We start from the raw sequence: 20552 nt of genomic DNA, 5'->3' as shown, positions 1-20552 counted from the left end.
CACTGTACCGCCTCCCTTGCAGCTGGAAGAGTAACGGTTACCAGCTTGAGCTTATTTCACTGCAAAACTCCCATCTCTGCTCCGATACACTCTCGACTTCAAAGTTGTTCATTTGCATCGACCTCTTTCTATTTTCTTAATAGAACGCTTTCTTTTTGAACCACCAAAATCATTCTTTTTTCTATTTCCTATGTGTTCAACATCATCAATCTGACTTTATGCATTGTCTCACTGTGCAGTCGTCCTACCCTATTTCAAGCTACTGCCTCAAACTCTCATCCCCACCCGGAGCTCTGTCTCTGTTTCTTAATTGGTCTGTCCATAATGCGTAATGCCAATCCGTAGACAGTCTTGGTGCGTGTCTAGCCTCCAAGTAGATGAAGGAGAATTGATTGGTTTATCACAGATACCATGGTGACACAGTCAATGAGCGTACTGAGTAGAATGAACTTTATCCAGTCTAGCCAGCTCTCTGTCATCTGCCTTCAAGAGTGTATGTGCTCAAAATACAGGCTGACACATGCACACACTCTGAGGTGGTTTCAGAAACGAAAAATAATGCAGTATTTTTGGGCTTTCTGCTTGTTCTATAATAGAAACCAGCCCAGTGAACTGCTCTTTCTTGAGAATACTTCAGCACATTCAATATTTAGCGTAGTACTTTGCAATTAGGCTAGCACTATGGCTGACTTGATTTTGGATTCCAGCAACATAATGTGCAAAAGGAAACCCAAAGGTGCAACTCTTTTTGTGTTTTCTGTGATAATCACATGTGGGTAAGCAAACGTCAGGATGATAGGTGTCCTATTATTGCAAACTTTATCCCTTTTGCCTCCCCGGTCACCAAATGACCTCTCACTCACCTTGCATTTTAAGCTTATTATACAGTAGCCCTCACTGTGTATATTTCAATATTTACAGCAGCACAGGAATGGGTAAAATACTACTCGAACATTGAGGTGTTTAATGTATTTCATGAATAAAATATAAAGTGCATTAGTAATGAGTCCTGTATATGGGTTTTACATTTTGAACTGTTTAGAGCTTGTTTTCCTCACTGGTTGTCATAGTTCAGGGCTTCATGGTCTGCAATAGTCACCAAACAGGACAAGCAAAGTCAAGTAATAAATTCAAACGCATCATATGTAACTTTTCTTTTGCTCAAACAGCTCAAACAGTTCCCAGTCTGTCTTAATTATTTACAAAAGAAGCCTCTCTGATCGAACATAATTTATCAGAGGGACTTCTTCATAATTTTGTACATGGAGACTGTTCACTGATAAAGGATGAGCAGTACTTTGACTGATTTGACACATAAGAGACAGAAGTGATAAGAAAAAGAATAATGTTGTAGCTTTTTTTTTGCTTCTGTGGAGGAGAAAGCTATATCGTTAAGCTTGGTGAGGTTCCTCTGCTTTGGAAGCACCATCAAACTGATCTATTCAAGTCATCTCTTGGAAATGTAAATAGTTTTTCTAGCCAAAATTCTGCAGTTCTGACTACATATGCTGGGCCAACATCTGTGAGCACCAAAGACTGACCAGACGTACGGTATGTGATCTCTGGCTGAAATATGTAACAATTATTGTCAGTGGTGATATGAGACTATATCATCAATACACATACACTGAACTACAATGTGTTTATGACCTAAATTATTACAGTCAGTATATCATGCCCTTCTTTAATTTAGTGACTGTGAAGCAATCCAGTCCCCTTAGTGCTAATCTACTTTTGTCTTAGCATGTAGTCTGGAAGGAAATTTGTGCATAAATGTTGGTAGTGGTATTTAACATTTGGCATAGTTTTGAAAAGGAACATTTTGTTGATATGTTGTAATGAGAGCCATATGTCTGCCATGTTTTCTGCCTGAAAACATCCAGAAAATAAAAAACATAACATCCTAAGTTATTTCCCTATGACATCAAGTATGTCAGGTAAAGTTTAATATAAAACATTCTTATTCATTCAGAGTTTGTATCCTTGTATCTGAAGAGAAAAAACAACGATCCTGAAAGAGAGCATAAGTTTTCAGTATTTACATGTGGTCACAATTCTCAAGAGCAATGGCTTTGACATTTAATGAGTTTGCTGATTTCTGTGTTGATGTGCGCACATACTCACATCTACATGGACACAGGCATGTGGCTATCACTGCTTCATTTAAAATTAACTGATGCACACAGTCAGATAAGAAGCTTATCGTAGAGTGAGATCATCTCATAATTAAGAGAAAATGAAAAATCTCTGTAGAACATGTTTCATTAATGCAGTGAAACTGGTGTGTTTTACTTCAGCAGGCAAGTATGACTGGGTCACGGTGCAATTATATCTTTGTCAGGCTAAAGACAAAAACCCCTCCACACAACCTCGTGAGTTCATCTGAAAGTAGGAGGGTTGATACGTTTATCGAGGGCGCTTCCATTAATAACTAAGCTGACATCCAGGAGAAAGGACACAACTGGCAGCATAACATTGTCGCCCAGAATTAATTGATTAATTGATCGTCTTTTTTCTGCCCCCGTGGAGAAGCGTTCAATTAGAAATGCAGGTCTGTGTGGACGGCAACAGCGGTGCAGGGAAACAGCTCGTACAAAGAGAGATTGATAAACAATAAGCTGTCGGGACCATAAAATATGTCTTTTCAGCGCGATAAGTTAAAGCTGGCACAAAACTCAACCACACATCTTCTTCACACACTCTCGGAAGTGATGAGACTGCACTGCTTTTGAATTGAGGCTGCCCATCTTTGGTCAGCCCATAAAATTCCCCTCAGAATTGCAGGTCTGAACCGTAAAATTCTCTGTGATAAAGGGAATATATGACAGCCCCACTTTTTTCTACCCCCCCCCACACACACACACACACACACACACACACACCACCTCTTCCCTTCAGCCTTCCTCTCTCTGAGAGATTGCTCTGGATGGGCCCGGCCCCTTTGATGTGAGTGGAGTGAGGGCTTAACTCTGCTCCAGCCTGTCTGACTGACTCTGAGTCCTTTAAGTATTACCATGCTAACTCTTTAAGAGAAGTCTGTGCTCCATCAACAGCAGACCACAGGGGGCTTTTGGGTTCAAGCAGAGGGATTGTAGCAGGAAAAAGAAACTGAGATGTAGAGCAGTATCGTGGGGGTGTACAAAAAGCCGTGAATGTGAATGGTTTTAGTATCTATAATACATTTAATCCAATTTATCTACCTTTGCTGAGGTGCCATTGTTAGCAAAACAGCAAATGGGTGTCCAAACAACTGGCAGCAGTAGGAAGGGATTGAAGAAGTGGATTAAGCTCTATTACCCTCTGTTCTGGTGACATCTCAGGGTGATTAAGGAAGAATTAACTCCATTTATCTCTGTCTCAACCATTAAAACAACACAACACGTTATATACCTCACATCCTACTTCTCTCCCTCTCCCACGGAAATCTATAAAATCTATTTGGCATGCAGATGTCATACGTACATGGGACATAATTGGTTATTACTCTGACTGATCAAGACAAAAATATGGCAGCAGACTCAACTCCCACACATTGTCGCACACATTCGCACGTGACTACATGAAAAGCCTCTTCCGTGAACATGTCTGGGGATATGCTCGGGAGATGACATTTGGAGAAGATGTAGCTGTCGCGGTCTGTTGCCGACTGGAGCGTGCAAAGTCCCACAGACCGGCAGAGGAGACAGATGTGAAGAGACGGGGCAGGTAGGAGCAGGCAGAGGGAAATGCAGGCCAAAACACATCGTGAGAGGAAGGCAGGAACCTTGGCACCCTGCATTAGTGTCAAGTTTATTTGGGTGTAAAATTTTTACATTTGTCACTTGATATAAAAATCTGTTATTTATCTTGATTGGAAGTTTCCTGCTTTGTGATTTTTGTAATTGTTCAAAGCGTTTTCTCCTCAGCATAAACCTGTTTTTTTTTTCATTTGTTCTCCTGTGCTGAACAATGGTGGATGAAAAATGATTAGTTGTTTTCCCACACACGTACACCAAGAAATATGCTGTGTGGTTATTTTGGCTCCCATTATAAGGAAAAGAGAGCAATATTGTTTGTCGCAGCATGCCTACAGTAACCCTCCATGTACATAAATCGACCTGGACTTTTAAGCACTACAGCACAACCAAGGAGTTGTCCACATCAATTAAAAGTTTGTGAACTAAATCAATGAACGCAAGTGTCGCTGTTTCAATTCAATACAATCTGAGTTTTCCATGACTAATTATGTTCAGATCAATGAGCACTGACGGATTAGGCTCGCTGTTACCTGATGGGACAGATTTAGCTTTGCTGTAAAATACATTTATGTGAATAGCCGAGTTTTATATTCATGTATCAGTGTTTCATGGATAGCTAGTGTGAAGAAAAACTACAACCTGCCTTAACAAAATATGACAAATGCGCTCATCTCCGTTGCCCTAAATCTTGAGCAGTGCAGCACAAATCCGCCCCGAGGGGAAAATATTTGCTCTGAGAGTTGGTGGCTGATATGGTGTTAGTCATTATAGTCAAAGAGAAAGGACAGAGAGAGAAATGTGTTAGAAGACTATGAAAGACTGATCGTTCATCATATTAAAAAGCAAAGTCTAAAACATTTTTTTTTGTCTGTCCCTTTGAAGAAAAAGAAATTAAACCTTCCGACTCATCACACTGTCTTTTTAAAACCTTTTTGGGTCAAGTGTTCTGTTTGCTGTGTCAACATGCCAAGATTTAAAGAGCTCTCGTGGCCTTTGGAAAGAAAAGATTAGGGATGCCTTTAAGCCTGGTAGTAGACTTGAAAAGTATTCCAAATGATTTCAAATAAACCTTTAAACTGTAAGGGAAATAATCTATGCTCAGTGCGGATTTTAACAACTGCCAAATTGTCCAAGGGCGACTGATTGTTTGATGCAAAAAGGAGTAGGAAAGAAAGATCGCAGGAGGCGTGGGTCACTTCTGTAGATGTTTTGCTAAAATGTATGCAAACTTCTATTACAAAGAAATGTGCCCTGTGTGGGAGGAGTGCCAGAGAAAAAGGGCTCTGCTGTACATGAAACATTAGTAAACATTTCGGTAGAATAATGATCCTCAGCATACAAAACGATCCACTTCGGAGTTGTTGAAAAAGTAGAAATAGAGGGAAAGTTTAAAGCACAGATTTGATCCCATGGAAAAACATTTTGTTGGGGTATGAGAAAATGACAAGTTTAGCTTGTCACTTTGTAGTTTTACTTGAAAACCATTGGGTTTACATCAGACTGCACACAGAGATAAAAATACAAAAAATGGACATTAACTATATCCTTAGTTAGTCAGATTAAGGCATAATATTTGTACCAGAGGAGGCCAAGTGCTCAGTTTATCAGGCTGCTAAATCTACCGTTTTTTCTTGTGTGGTTCCATATTCATCTTATTATTACAAAACTGATTGTGTCTGTATTGATCTCAACAGCTGAGAAATCGACCCAAAACATTTTTGACATCATCCACACAGTCCATCCTCCATGCATTTCATTGCTAGTCAACTCAACTTCTTTTTTAACAATCAACTCCGGACTTTTCTTCTCCTCATGCTGTCAGTCTCCCCACCGTCCCTCTTTCTCCAACACCAACCTTTTCTTCCCACCTTCATCTGGGCATTTCCTCACATGCATCACCATTCACCCATGTTAATTCACTCCTGCATTACCGTGTGGCTGTCGCATACCGCGTGGCTGAGCTGGCATTAGTGGCGCCATCTGTTCAACTGCGCATCTGGAGAAAAAAAATGGTCCCAAAAAGCATTGCTCTCTGGTGTGCTGTGGTTCAGAGAAAGGCCACACATTCCAACTAAAGGGTTTGACTGACTCCTGCGTGGACAGAAACAACTGAGGTTTGCCCCCTTCTCAAGGAGTTAATGAAAGCTGCAATGTATTTATGAGCTTGGGGCGCCAGAGTTGTTCCAAAGCTGTTGTGTTTCTTGGCAGGAGTTCTTCCGTCTCTCTTTGCACTTGTGCACCATTAGTTTTAGGTCATGTTGACAGCTTAAGAAGATTAACATGGTGCTGGTTAAAGGGGGAGAAGGAGCTCAGAGGGAGCATGTCCCAACTCATGTCACAGCTGATATACTCTCTGGTCTCTGTGTCGTGGTGATCATCCTCAAGAAGAACCCAAAGAAAATCAACATTAACTGTGCTGACAGCCGTCAGCGAGCTACACTATATATTTTTTTATTTCTTCTCTCCAGTCATTCATTCACATCTCTAGCACATACCGTGCTCCTCTCTTCTGTGTCATGCCCTCACAGACAGCGGACAAGGCAGCTGTTCAATCCACAGTTTCACAGTCAAATCAATTGCCTGTAAGTTTTCATCATGATAAATGCGTCAATACAATGGCTTGTTTCTCTGAGAGTGAAACCGGGACAGGAAGTAGTGGAGACTGTAGCCCTTTTCACCCAGCCAGTTCAAGACTGTACAAGACTTAATTGAAAAGTCCAACAGACACCTGTGTTGCCCACAGGCTCTGTAACGTCTTCAATTTTTCAGGTTTATTGAAAGCCACACTGCAACATGGACATAATAAACTTCATGCATGCAGACTGTAGGATGTTAAAAAAAACACTGTTGAGCTTGGTGCATCATGAACGCAGCCAAGGAGCTGTAGCACAGTACAAAAAGGGCTCCTGCTGACATCAGCACATGTATCTTTGTTGGAATCAGAAATAGTTTGTTTTGCACAATTTACCTTTATCAACTCTGTTTGGGTTTATTTTTGGTTTTCTCAGAACAGCACCAGGGCAACCCATTCTCACTCCGAACTCATCACATTCGGACACTTAGCAGGAGCCCGCTGAACACACAGACTAGCCCTCGAACCTTTGGATGCGCAGGGTTTTCTGAGCTGATAATGTCACAGTAGTCTGCTCTCTGTGATAAAATGGGTTTCATTGAGCATTTTCTCAGCTAAGCATGATGTTTTCTGAACCTTAACAAAGTCCTTTTGATATAGTAGTAGTGTAGCACAATCTGCACGTCAAAATACAGACTGAGGAAAGAAGAAGAACAGCAGACTCAAGGCTGGACTCAAACACAGTTCCCAGGCTTTAGTGGCAGGTATTCCCCTCACCACTCCGGCCTCCTTTCACCGTCTATGTTAAAAGTTGACAAGCCTGCTCTATTTTCTTTCCTGTATCCATTTGCTTCAGTCAGTACATCACCATGTTACTGATGCTGAAGAATCTGGCTGTAGCTGTAGCGCAGTTCCCTGCGTGTCTAAAAGTGACAGTAAAGAGGTGCCCCTGCATTGGGAGTAGGAATGTGTTGGCCAGGGTAAGGCTGATCAGGGTGCTGTTTCATTCTGCGCTGCTACTGGCTATTTCATAGTCGTGGGCCCAGCAGCAGTCACACTATGAGATGGCCATCCAGAGATTCTGAAATTCTTTTTAAAATCTTGCAACACCTTTACATCAGTCATCCTCTCTCTCCGTTAGATGTGCTGTAGGATGAACATTCTGGAGCCATGGCCAAACATATTGTCCCAATTATTTTACATTATTTATTTATTTTATCCCAGTCAGTCTAAAATCACACAGTGTTGTCCGGTTATTTAGTTATCCAGTTATCCAGCTTTATGGAGAGGCACACGGCACGCTAAATTCCAACACTGCTGTCACTCCTTTGATTGTACATCTGTAAGCACACCCTGTGGAAGCTCTGTTAGATCAGTGGGAATGAGCAAAGGTGAGCAAAAGGGCCGTATTGTTGTGTTATACCATGGTGAAAAAGGTTTGTAGAAAAGTTTTTTTGCTGGGTACTTTTTTGAGTCAGTAAAGCACTCCACAGTTGGTAAATCTGAACTACATTGGTGGCATTGTAAGCTTTTTTCAGCTTGTGCAGGGCATGAGGGGTTGTGTATGAGACGCACTGAATGCTGCAGGGACAAGTCCCCCATAAACACCACTCACACGGGACAGCGGCACACCCATAAACCAGCTCTATCAACAGTGGCTATAGCATCTTGACGCTTTTATTTAAAGCTCACTATATTTATTGTTGTCCCTCTCGAAATGTGATGTCGCTGTGGGTAAAGATTCTAATCCATTCTTATCATACTAACGTCGAGCAATCTCTCCATAATAAAACAGCAAATGTACTTCAACTTGTCATAAATGAGGCGCTTAATTTCAACCCACAATACACTACCTGAATGATTACTGACATAAAAGCAAAGGTCGCTACAATAAAGAAATATTCACTATAGGTTATTGATGCCAGTACCTTGAGCTCATCATGTGTCAGTCCTTTCTAAATAGCTGAAAGTAGCAGTTGGTCTAGTAATTTGAATTTAATTCTCTAATCCATTAGCACCTAACACATTCCTCCCATTTTGACTGGGCTATCAACACATATAACATGCAGTGCCTAACTTAATGCATTTATTGAAAGCTCAAATGACAATTTACTTGAATATTAAAGGGAAGTTCGTTTTTTTTTTCTTAAACCTGGACCTTATTTCTGGCATAAAATACGTTCATCTACTCAACAATAACTGTTTTTGTGAAAGTCGGCGTCCTTCGGACGATATTTAAATTAGTCGAGATCCGCATCCATATAACGGGAGAGAACAGGGCATAGACAATACAGCCTCTAAATATAGCATTATCTGTCTTTATTTCATCAATACTTTAAGACAAATGAATGAATGAACGCGTATTATTGCACTTCCCCTTTAAAGTTAGTACACTCTTATGACTTTAGCTCTATCAGGTTTGCCTCTGATTACTTTTTCAGTTGTGTTCCTCGGCCATGCCAATAAACGGATATCCTGATATTCCTCTTTACAATATCCCCGGCTGAGCATCTGATCGTTATATAAGACTAAGTGTGCCGCACGCACTCCTGACTGCGCATGCACAAACACCATGCCACAGTGTTATAATGAGACTCAGACTAAGGACACAAACAAGCTGTGGCAGCAAACAAACAACACTTTCTCACACATACCCACATCTCCTGTTCCCTCACATCACTCAATCTTTGCTTGCTCTTGTCACTCCGAAGGAGGCGTCAAACAAAGACTCCCACAAAGAACTTCTAATTCTGTCCATTTCATGCGTCAATGTGTTTGTGTGGCGCACCGGTGCACTTTTGCAAAGGCTTTGTGATGTCATTTCTGGCTTTAATCAGGGCTTTAGATTGGCAGTCCGCAGAAAACGTGATCGGGATGAACATAACCTTGTTGAGTTCTGACAATTGCGTGCTTATGTTGAGAGTTACAGAGTCCGCCGTAAGACCTTGTTGACTCCACCAAAAGATTAATATATGCAAGGGCTGGAGTGACAAATTTTTAAAACCAATGCAAAATAACACATCATTTGCCATTTTGCCTATGTGACTTAAACAAGTCCGGCGACGTGTCTGTAAATCAACTAAATGATTGTTTACATACAGTTTCTTGCTGTGATTGTAACTTTAAATTTGCAATAAAACTCCAAGTGCAAAGATGTGAAATCTTGAATAGTGCAAAAAAAAGTAAGAAAATCAAAAAGCTTTCGTGGGTTTTCAGTTGGCCAGGGTGTTGGAAAAGATCTGTTTTGACTGTCTAGGTGGTGTTTGTGCACACTTATTAAGGGTGTGCCATTTAAATAGCATGCTAACTGTAAGTGTAGGCACCAGTCAGTGGCAGATGGGCTTGTTAATGCAGTGATGTAGTTATGTAAGACCTGCTGCTGCTGCCGTTCCTGTTTGTCTCTGCTGCAGCACAGAGAAAGGATGAAAATGTGAATAAAGGGAACTTCTGAGTAAGCCAGCGTGTGTCTGTTAGAGCTAATCGCATGTGCAGATGCAAAAACACACGTGTGTGTGTGTGTGTGTGTGTTGGGACTCTGTGGGACGGATGGGGATTGAGGTGGTAAATCAGGAAGAATTGACTTGTTGTCCAGGGTTTGATGAAATCTTCTCACTCTTTAACCCGTCTGCCTCAATCCCCCTCATGCTGAGTAAGAGCCGACACATACACCTCACACTTACCTTCACGGGGGAAACAGAAAAGATGAGACATGAAAACAGCAGAGAGCCTCAAAGGCCGAGGGAACAAATAAAGAAGACAGGTTTCAAGGCAGTTTCTGTTCATGTATATTAATAAATGAATTTTCTTTGGGATCCTTGAGCACTCTGTTTGACATTTGTAGCACAGTGTAGACATAACAACATACATAATAAATGAAAAGCAACATTAAACTATAAAGCTTCTCAAGAACAAACCCTTCTTCATTATGAATGCATCAAGCAGTATGAGCTTTAAAATTCCAAAGGTAAATAGAATCAGGTGTTAAAATCTTAGGTTTTGATTAAAATTGTAATTCTTTCTTTATTGATTTTCTATTATTTTGAATGCAAACCATATAGACCATTTGTATATGATTCCCAATTTTCACTCATCCCTTTCCAGACTGTTAGCCTTGTTTCCTTTTTTGCTCCCTAGAAGTGTATGACTGTTCTTTTTTTATACCTTTGTTCTGTTGATGGATTTTGCCTTTGCAAAGCCCTTCTCTGTCGTTATTGCTGTGCTGACTGATGACCTGGTTTTGACCCCTGCATTATTAATAAACCTACCTGTTCTTGTCTGCATCCTGCTCTCACTAACTATAGGTGTATTTGAGACATATAGAGCAAAACAGATTATATTTAAATATTCAAAATCTGAGTTTTATTCATGAGGACTTTAAATAGACCTATTTCACGCTGTCTCCACTGAACTTCTTTTAAAAATACATCTTACATACATACACACATACATAGCACACCGAGCTCATACATACATAGTGCTGCTCTCATCCCTGTGTTTAGACTAGACTGCACCTCCTTCTCGGACTTTCAGGTAAATGTTTAACCAAATAAATATTTTTCCTGCTGGATTTTACACTTGGTCAACATCTCAGCATCAACAGCTTCTACTCACTTGAATATCAAACATGACCTAAAATTCATGAATAAACAGCTAATAAGGCTGTTTTCTTCCTCTTGAGACATTTTTTAATACAATGTCATGCTGAAACTCTCTAAGTTATGATTGACATGATTGTATGATTGACTGGAGAGAAATTTCGTGAATTCTGAAAACTGCCGTGCGGCTTATCAAAGTGTGTTTGCAACAATGAAATCAGCCACCTCCAAGTTGAAACTTTTACAAGAGGGGTTTCTTCTATTTTGTTCAAGCTCTGTGAAAACACCTCAGCTCAAATCCTGTGCAACAACCTGCGTATGATGGTGAGGCTGCTGCAGCAGGAGCCCGTTTATGCAGGCATATTAAACAGTTTATCTTGTGAACTTGCTTTTTTCAGATCTACAAGTTCTGTTTCCATGGCAATATCCAGCATACGTCATTTATTTATGTTTACAAGGTTCTGTTAAACTGATGAAGAATATACATTTCAAACTTAAATAAAACTTGAGAGCTGTTGACCACATCATAAACATGCACAAAAACACGCTACAGATAAAGTAAGTGGTGCAAGATAACTGGCATGTGGAATAGGATAGGACAAGATTGGGAGTAAAAAAAAAAAAAAAAAAAAAAAAAAAAAAGGAGAGCGAGGCAATGGAAGGATGGACAGAGCTGTCTGATCTGCAGCATGCCCATACTGCTGAGAGCTGAGACCCCATACGCCTTATCGGAAACCAAAACAGCTATCAATTATTCAACAGGTACAGAGTGAACCAGCTCCAGAGGAAAGACATGGGAGGAGTGGAGATTAGAGGAGAGAGGAGGGGTAGAGGAGATACTGTATATCCTGCATGAGAGTGTGGCACAAAGGATTTAGAATTTTCTTTTTTGTAACTGCCTTCAGGAGCCCAATGTGTAGTGAACATTAAAAAAAAACCTCAATTTGGGACTAATGTATCAGCAACAATGACCAAATATGGAGTTTCAGCTTGTTGAAAACTTGTTCATGGCTTTGTTTTTGGACATTCAACTTTCTCTCTCTCTCTCTTTCTTTCTTTACATAATACAGTTTTTAGAATCTTTGAGCAAAGACCATCATTTTGGCACTGAAAGTTTTTTTGGTTTGTCTGTGCAGTACATTGCAGCCTGAGCATGAACCAGTCAGGGTTTATCAGTTTTACCTGCAAGGTTAAAACTGATAAGGTATGATAAAAGGTCGGTCGTTCGGAATGCTAAAGATTCTGGACAATCTTTGTGGAGCAGAATCTTGAAGCCACCAGCCGTTACCTTGCAATGTGTTTTCTTTTTTTTCCTAAATGCATCCATTTACAGACAATTACCAGCAACAACATGTTTGAGTAGTCTAGCAGTTAAAATCAAAGCCAGATGGATGAGCTGCTGTTTAAAAAAAGAAAATTCTTCATACTGTAGATTTGTACATAGCGAATGTTTATTCACTATTTTTATTTTATTTTACATTTATTTTATCCTATTCTATTCTATTCTATTTACTTGTTTTTACTTTAATTGTTTTCACAACTTTTACTGTATGCTGCTGCAACAAAACAATTTCCCAATTAGAATGAGAAAAGTATTTATATATCTTTCTATCTATTAAGATATAACTCAAGCATGTTACTTCCCATATCATAAAAAACTGAGCTTTTTAACCGATGATTCAGTAGGCGAGAGATGCTGGTAGGTGTGTTTTTAATTTTTTAAAAGAGCCAAACTGCCTCCAGCATTATTGCTTGGCTAAGCCAGTCTTTCTCTGAATTTGATGCACAGACATGAAATTCAAATCCATCTTCTCATGTCACTCTCAGAGAGAGGACTGTTTAAAATGTAGCAAAATGTCTGTGGCTCATTCGCTTCAATCAGCAGATGAGGATGCTGCTGCAAGCGACTGCTTCATCCGACTGTCTCTCCCTCAGGTGACAAGAGAATACCAAAGTTCTCGAGCCGGAGAAGGAGAGATTGAAGCGCACACCCACACAATCAGCTCCCATCAGCTCCACCATCTTCACCTGCCACTGGCTCTCTCCTTTAACAGAGTGCATTCATTTATCCTCCCGATGAAATCTGTTTCAAATGATCTCTCATTTCCAACCTGTGACTATTTTCTGTCTGTCTTTCGCATTATCCCTACCTTTCCTCTTTTTCTGCATGTCAACACCAGCATCTACTCGGTCTTCTTTCTAATTTTCCAGCTCTGACATTTACACTAATGATTCCTGAGGCTCACACACATACCAAAAAATCCTACAACCCCTGTGAGCACGATGTTCTGGCTACAGTTTGTGATCAAACACATTTGTATTCCTTTCATCGAAAACCTCTCTCACACTCACGTATTCAGACACACCCTCTCTTTCTCTCAATAGACACAGACAAACACGCACATAGAGGTTGCACTAAATGCACAACCTGCCCCAGCTGTTGCTAAGAGAACCTGCAATCAGGTCTATGCAGGACTCCTGATAGGCAGGTGATGTCTCGTTTGATTGGGCACTTTCTTCACACGGGACCTTCCTGCTAGCTATGCAGCCAGCTCTCAAGGTATGCACAAATTAGGGACAATTTAGTAACCAAGCAGCAACCGTTTCACTGCTGTGGCAATTTGAATAGTACTATGTGTCCAATTAGAGTGAAAAATAAAGGAATAAACCACTTCTGCTATCTGGATTTCAACATATTTTTTTAATTAAAGATATAATGTGGAGTTTTGTATGTTTTCATTTGCTTTCTTTTCTTGCTAAGAACATGAGGATCTGCTTAAAAGTCATCTTTTGTCGTAGAATCCTGATATAAATGACAGTTCTAACCAGAGGTATAACTCACATGAGCTGCCTGGAAACAGAGTGTGTCACTACAACTGAAGTCCAACGGCCCAAATCACTAATCTTTACATCCAAGTGGCAAAAAAAAATTAAAAATGAAATATAGCTAACCAATCTCAAAAGAACCAAACAACATGATCTCATGTCATTGTCCCCCTTCCTTCTTATCTGGCGGCGCCTGCGTGGCCGTGAGCCCGCGGGCTGCGATGCCTGGTCACACTCTCTCTCCCATGTCTGTTTTCTGACCGAAATTGGAATTTCCCCTCGGGGATTAATAAAGTATAATTGATTGATTGATTGATTGATTGATTGCAGATAAGTAGCACACCACAACGGGTGCATTTATGTGTGTCACGTCCAGCTTGTCGTGTGTATTTTCAAGACATTAAAATGACAAGACAAATGGTTAGGGTGAAACCAAGGGGCAGGAAGTGATCCTTTTACAGTATATAGCATGAAATGCCACAAAACAAGAAAAGGACACACAGTGCTAACACATTACACGACTTGGCATGTTATCACCATGTGATTTCATGAAACCTTGCTGATCCCATGTTAGCATGCCCCACTTTACAGCAGTTGAGCATTTTTGACTCTGTGGTTAATTTCAACAGCTAATGCCCCAGTTCATGTGTTTACCTAACACATCTATTTAAATTGTCATAATGCTTAAAGATATGCAAACCAGTAGTTACACACGTGACATGCGAGTACTCTGGCTGCTACCAACTAGAGTGGCATCAGGTTCTCAGTCTCATCCATTTTGTGCACGTCACATCTGGATCCAAAAACTCAAGATGTTGACGGGTGCACGACCAACGTAAGATTTAAAGTTAACAGTGCACAAACCAGCGGGTGACAACACAGTCACCACGTTTGTCCATCTTCTATAAAGACTCTATGGTTTTCGCTCCCATTTTGTATTTGGAATGGTGATTCATACCTCTTTTCACTCGATATGATTTGGCCGAGAATTGGCCCGAGTTGCTTTCAGAGAGCATCATCAAAAAATATGACAGGAGGAGACACTAACATGATTCCAGATGGCAATTTGCTACATAACGGTCATTTAATGGTAATAACTGTCATTATTAATGGTCATTTATAAAATTAAACTGCAAGAAGGGAAACGTGATAATTACCTCATTTTGCAGTATTTATGACCGCACGAAAGATCCCATTAAAATTATTCAGTTATCAACATACAGAGAGAAAAAGGACATTTTTGTCAATGAAATGAATGGTATGTTGACATAACACAGGACATCAGGCTCAATAAAGTCCTCTAATAAACTATCATGAACTCATTTCAATGTAAAGTTTGCCCAGTTCTAGATATAATAATTGCCAACATCACCTCTTTAATCTTTCAAATTCATAGTGTGTACAGAGAGCAGTGCCCTAATTGTGTCAAAAAACCAATGAGGCTTTTGCTTTGTTCAGGTTGAGGATGACAGTTTGGACACCAACATGATCTCTGAATAACAGATTATATACTAAATTAAGAAGATCCATGATATCAGATCATCAGGTGGCCCACATCTAATGCTTATACGCAAATATAAAGGCCTGCTAAAGTTTGAATAAAACACCACAGGGCCACTGTGAAATGGCATTTCGTGTTCTGTACAGCTTAATCTGAAACATTTGCTGTTTTCTTTTTTTTTTCCAAACAGTTTTTGTTTTTTTTTTCCACCGTGTTAGTGAGTGATCATCAGTTTAAGAGCTAGGAGCTACTTTGGCACATCAATCCCGGTGATTATTTTAACATATTTGCACACGGTGTATTGATTGTAATACTACTCACGTTGCCATAAAATTGTTGCACGACTAAAAGATAAAACAGGATCGAGCAGGCAGAGCATACCGAGCTGAGGATACGGCAGACAGAAGAAAGGAGTCTGCGAGTAACCTTGAGATGAGGCAGTGGGAGCGGTTGCAAAGGTCATTGATATGCACAGCCGGCACGTGGACGCTCGCTGCGTGTGCTGGTGTGTGTGGAGATGCACTTCTCTTCTCCACTCTGACTTGCATTACAGATGTAATTGATCATCATTTGAATTCCACTCCAGTCATCGAATCCCAAGACAATTTGGTCCTCTAATACGATACATCCACGGACTCAACACGAAGTACCATATTTCCCATAATATGTCCCGATTTGTTAAATCTGTCCACTGCCTCAGGTTGTCAGCACTAAAAGAGCAAATTTGGATCAGTCTCAGAGCTCAATTACTCTGCCATATGCTGCTTCACGACCCATATAAAAAATTTTGTCACAGATCCATATGTTATTATCATCCACCAAGGTGATCCTAGATGCAAGTAAACACACACAGAGCAATGCAAAAGGCCAACCGCAGCTTGTTTGACTGTAGACTTGACAATGGCTTGGAGGCAAAATGCATGTGTGCCAATGCAGCTGTCAGCAAAGTAAGGATGTAAGGATGAGAGGGAGTAAGGATGTCACACTGGCGTCAGATGCACAACCTCACATCTGACAGTTTGATTTTAAAACATGAATACATTCAAATTCTTGGCAACCTATGGTACACTCTAAAAACTGTTCAATCAGGAAAAACCTTCTGTCGTTCATTTTATGCTCACATTGAATCAGAACTCTGTGATACTGTTGAAAAGTTTCATAGTCATGTGAGACTTTATTCACATTTGGGTCATGAGAGAGCCGGGCTGGGGGACTCAGCCTGAATGAACAGTGACTTGCAATTTCACTGATATTGATCATTGGATTTCAGAACAGAGACCAAGGAAAATATGTTGCATAAGGTGTATGGGATAAGGGGATCAACTTTTGTACTCCTCTGAGCCATAGCAGTCATTCAAATCTAACATACAGACAACGATGAGCAAAGACGAGGATTCACTGTGACATCGACTTCCCCAGGATATCATTATCTCGGACGTCAGCGTGCATGAATGTCTATAAGTCAGTTTAGTCATCGTAGGAAAAAAAAAAAAAAGGAGCTTGTCAGAACTTGACCAAAGTAAAGTCACTCAGTAACTACACACAAGGAGCAAATTAGTTTAATATTAGTTCAAACCATAATATTTTGTAAGGTAACCCTAGAAATGATTGCAACAACTATGTGCCAAAGCTTAAGCTCTCATTACTCTGGCATGAAATGGACTCGTGGCTTTTAATCTTCAGTATTTGTTAGGTTTAAGTCATGAGGGAATATTTTTCTACATCTGTTAAGACAACGCCGTTAGTGAGAGTTGCATTGAGTCATGCTGTTTTCTGAGTGAAATTCTGAGCTTATCTGTGCTTTTTATGCATTGCATGGCTATTATCTCAATCAAATCTGTAGTTTTAAAAAAGACAGAAGCTTCGTAGATTCAGTAAAATGGTCATTAACAAAAAAAGAAGAAGAACTTCGCTGATTAAGGAAGAAGTTTATTTTAATAAACCATTAATATGATAAGACGTGCAAAAAATAGAGTTAAAAGTAATGGTAAGTTGTAAATCAGTCCATAAAAGTTGATTCTATTGATATTTACCTAATTTTTTAAGCATTTTTTCCAGGGCTAGAATGAAAGAAATTCCATGTGAATGTATTTCTTGGTCATTGACAAAAAAAATAAAAAATACATGGAGCTTTGTGTTCCACTTGATGGAACACAACAGCAAGATGAACATTCAGCTTTTGTGAATTAGGATATGTTTACAATTTCCTCATTATATATGAAATATACAATCGTAAAGTCAAACTGATCACGACCAATCAATGCTGGAATTGTGCTGTAAGCCTACGTACAGCTGAAAACAAAACTGAATGAACTTTTACTTGCTGTGGTATGGCATTAAAAAGTTTTCTTTGGGGTATTTTATATGTTAGCTCTTTCTTATTTAACTGACTTGTGTTTTTGATCTTTGTGTGCGTTGCTGAGATAAACTAGATAAATAGAGACAGCTGAAATGTTGGGAGATGGAGACCAAGTCAAGTGAGGGAAGCAAATCCAGCTTCAAACAAGCAGGGAGACAAAGCTTCGGCAGCTACCCAAAGCAGCCAAGCTAGTTGCCAATCAGCCTGCCAGGCCCCTCTTCTCTCAGAGTGATGCTGGCAGCAGGAGCTGGCCAAGCAGAGAGATAGAGGAAGACTGAGACAGGCAAGAAGAGAAAGATAGAGGGAGTTTTCATTACACAAAAACACTTCTCCTCCTTCTCCTCACTCTTGGGCTCTTGTTTTATCCCACCGCGGAGGGAAAGTGCAGGTAAAGGTGGCAGATATAGATAACTGCGTCTCAGGTTGACTGCACAATTACTATGAATTTTATTATTGTGACTGACAGCAAACATATTTGTGGGAGGAGATGCAACGCAATGCATCAGCCTTTACCACTGTGTGATTCTGCTGCGTGTGCGTGGGGGTGGGTGGGTGCTATCCATCTGAAATTACAGGAAGATTAAAATTGAAGCTTGTCTCCCTGAAGCCAGCAAGCTCCCTCTGTTTCACTGTCATACGCGCACACACAATGACAACACTAATCAGCCCTCTGTCAAGCCCATTAGGTCCCACTCTTAATGAGGACGCCCAGCTTGTGCCCTGACTCGGGCCAACCAAGTGGGCTAATATATTGTGATGTGCACACGTTTGTGTGTGTCGTTGTCCTCCTCTTCGTTGAGATGACAAAAGGCAGACTTCCAATGTGTCTGTTGAAGAATGTTTTCTTCTCAGGATCCAGCAGCTGCGCTCTACACTCATCACAAAACAATTCTCACACAACCTGCCTTTCACCAGAGCCCCCATGTATGTTTTTTAAGGGGGCGATTGACAGATGAGTCACCGCTCCACAAATAATTATCCTTAAAATGTCTCTGTGTGTGTGTGTCTGTGCGTGTTCGCATAACATTTTCACGCCAGACTGGTGTTTTGTTTAAGAGGAAGCATCAATTTGTGGATGTCAGTAGGGATGTTAATTGGAGTTTTTCAAACACTGCTGGCGCGCGTGCGTGCACATGCAGAAAATAGCTGGTGTGAGGGACAGCAGCTTATCCTGTCAACCTAAACAAAGCCAAGGTCACTGTGGAAAAACATATGACCCTCTTCTTCTTCTTCTTCTTTTTTTCTCGTCACAAAACGGCAGCGTGACAACTTTAGAGTAAACAGCAGGCGTCGTGCGCGCGCGCTACTGCTCTCGGGGCCACACTTGCGCTGGTTTTTAATCTCCCAGGGCCAGCGGCCCCGCCGGGAGAGGCACCACCTCCCGACACTCAGCGCAGACGGAAGCCAAAAACACTTTACGCACACAGCAACAAACAGCTATATGGTGCGCGCGCGCACCAGCTGTCAATACTGTTCAAAGTTTTGCAACAAAAAGCCACGTTTTGAACTTTCTGTCCACCCGCTGTCACACATCATTGTCACGCGCTCTCTTTCCATGTCTACCCTCGCGCGCGGCAGCGGCACCAGCCACCCTCTTTGCAAGCAAGTGGCCACAAACTGCAGTGCGGCAGCGGTTCACTATTTTAAGGATATATATTTTTTTTTTACATGAAGTGAATAAATATTTAATCTGCTTTCCAGTCTGGGCCGTCAGAGCGGATAAAGGGACAGTTGAGTTGTTGAGGGATCACCCAGATGCTTCGGCGACTCAGTCGAGCCAAAATTAAATTAGGCTAATGATAAAAAAAAATACTTTTTTCTTTTAAATCTCTTCTAACTCACCAACACACACACTAATAAAGAACCCGGTCATCATCAGCGAACAAAAACAACTGAATCCATCTTGTTCTTACCTCGCCTAAACATTTTGTCAGCGGCTGTTCGGACCGTCTCAGACTCTGTGCCGGAGTAACATCCTCGTCAGGGTCCAGTCCCGTGATGCTGTTCACTCGATTGTTTTGATTCCCTTTGACCGCTCGCAGGCAGTCTGTAATCTTGCCCCCCTAAGAGGCTGTTTCGGAGGCGACTGGAGAGAAGAAAAGAGGAGCTGGAGAAGGTGGTGGAGGAGGAGGAGATCTGGCTTGATTAATGATGGGCAAAATTAATGATGGAAATCGAAAAATCCGCCACCACAAGGGAACTTGTCCGCAGTTTTTACGAGAGAGGTGGAAAACACACCTGGTCCCGTCCCAACACAATCGGATGGGTTGTAGTTTTAGCTCAACTCACCGCCATCTCGTGTTTATGAATAAGTAACATACATTCTGACTTGATGTTAAAGCCCGGCTTTAAAAGATGCGGTCCAGAGCGGATGAAAGTTGCTTTATGATTTCATCGTCGTCCTTTCTGTGGGGTCCTTAGCTGCAAGTCAGGGAGAGTCGTAAATGTGCTGCGTCCTTATCGCCGGGGTGAGTCAGTGCCGTCTACTGCCTCCTTCACTAGAGAGCTCCGAGACTTCAGTCCCCCTCCCTCAGTGAGATGTGACTGATGAATGCCAGAGCAACTCTCTTTTTCTCGCCGTCTCCAAATCCAAATGCGCCATGCCTTAATGGAATGTAAATGAAGAAGCCCACCGAATGTGTTAATTAAAAATAAACTATTATTCGAGCAGCTCTCATATTGAACTATACCCTCTTCTATCAGGTCTTGCTCCCTCATTCTTTCCACCATTCATATCTCCCCCTACTCAGCTTGATTTTAATAAGCCATAAACATTATTACAATAAGCTTCAATTGCAATTAATTTAGTGCTTTACTCTTCTTCCAGTTCCTCCTCTTCCCCTTCTTGCCTTCACTCATCTTACTCCCAGCCTCTGTCTCTCTGTCCCTCAGATTCTAATTTGAAATGGTCTTAACAGAATGGCCATAACAGAATCAACATAACATTGCATTTTTGGGTAAG

General features: G+C 40.9%; 1 protein-coding gene across 1 annotated transcript in view; it reads right to left on the bottom strand.

The window, feature by feature from the left end:
- Positions 1 to 20114, bottom strand: part of rtn4rl1a (reticulon 4 receptor-like 1a) — a 98336-nt gene extending 78222 nt beyond the window's left edge. Inside the window, exon 1 of the mRNA XM_075487489.1 lies at positions 19504 to 20114. Coding sequence (XP_075343604.1) covers positions 19504 to 19516 — 13 coding nt within the window. The 5' untranslated portion in view covers positions 19517 to 20114. The remainder of the gene's footprint in view (positions 1 to 19503) is intronic.
- Between the last annotated feature and the right edge of the window lie 438 nt (positions 20115 to 20552).

Source organism: Odontesthes bonariensis, chromosome 16, assembly GCF_027942865.1.
Source record: "Odontesthes bonariensis isolate fOdoBon6 chromosome 16, fOdoBon6.hap1, whole genome shotgun sequence".
NCBI classification, from domain to species: Eukaryota; Metazoa; Chordata; class Actinopteri; order Atheriniformes; family Atherinopsidae; genus Odontesthes; species Odontesthes bonariensis.
Note: the sequence above shows the minus strand (reverse complement) of the source record. Positions and strands in the feature narration are given on the sequence as shown.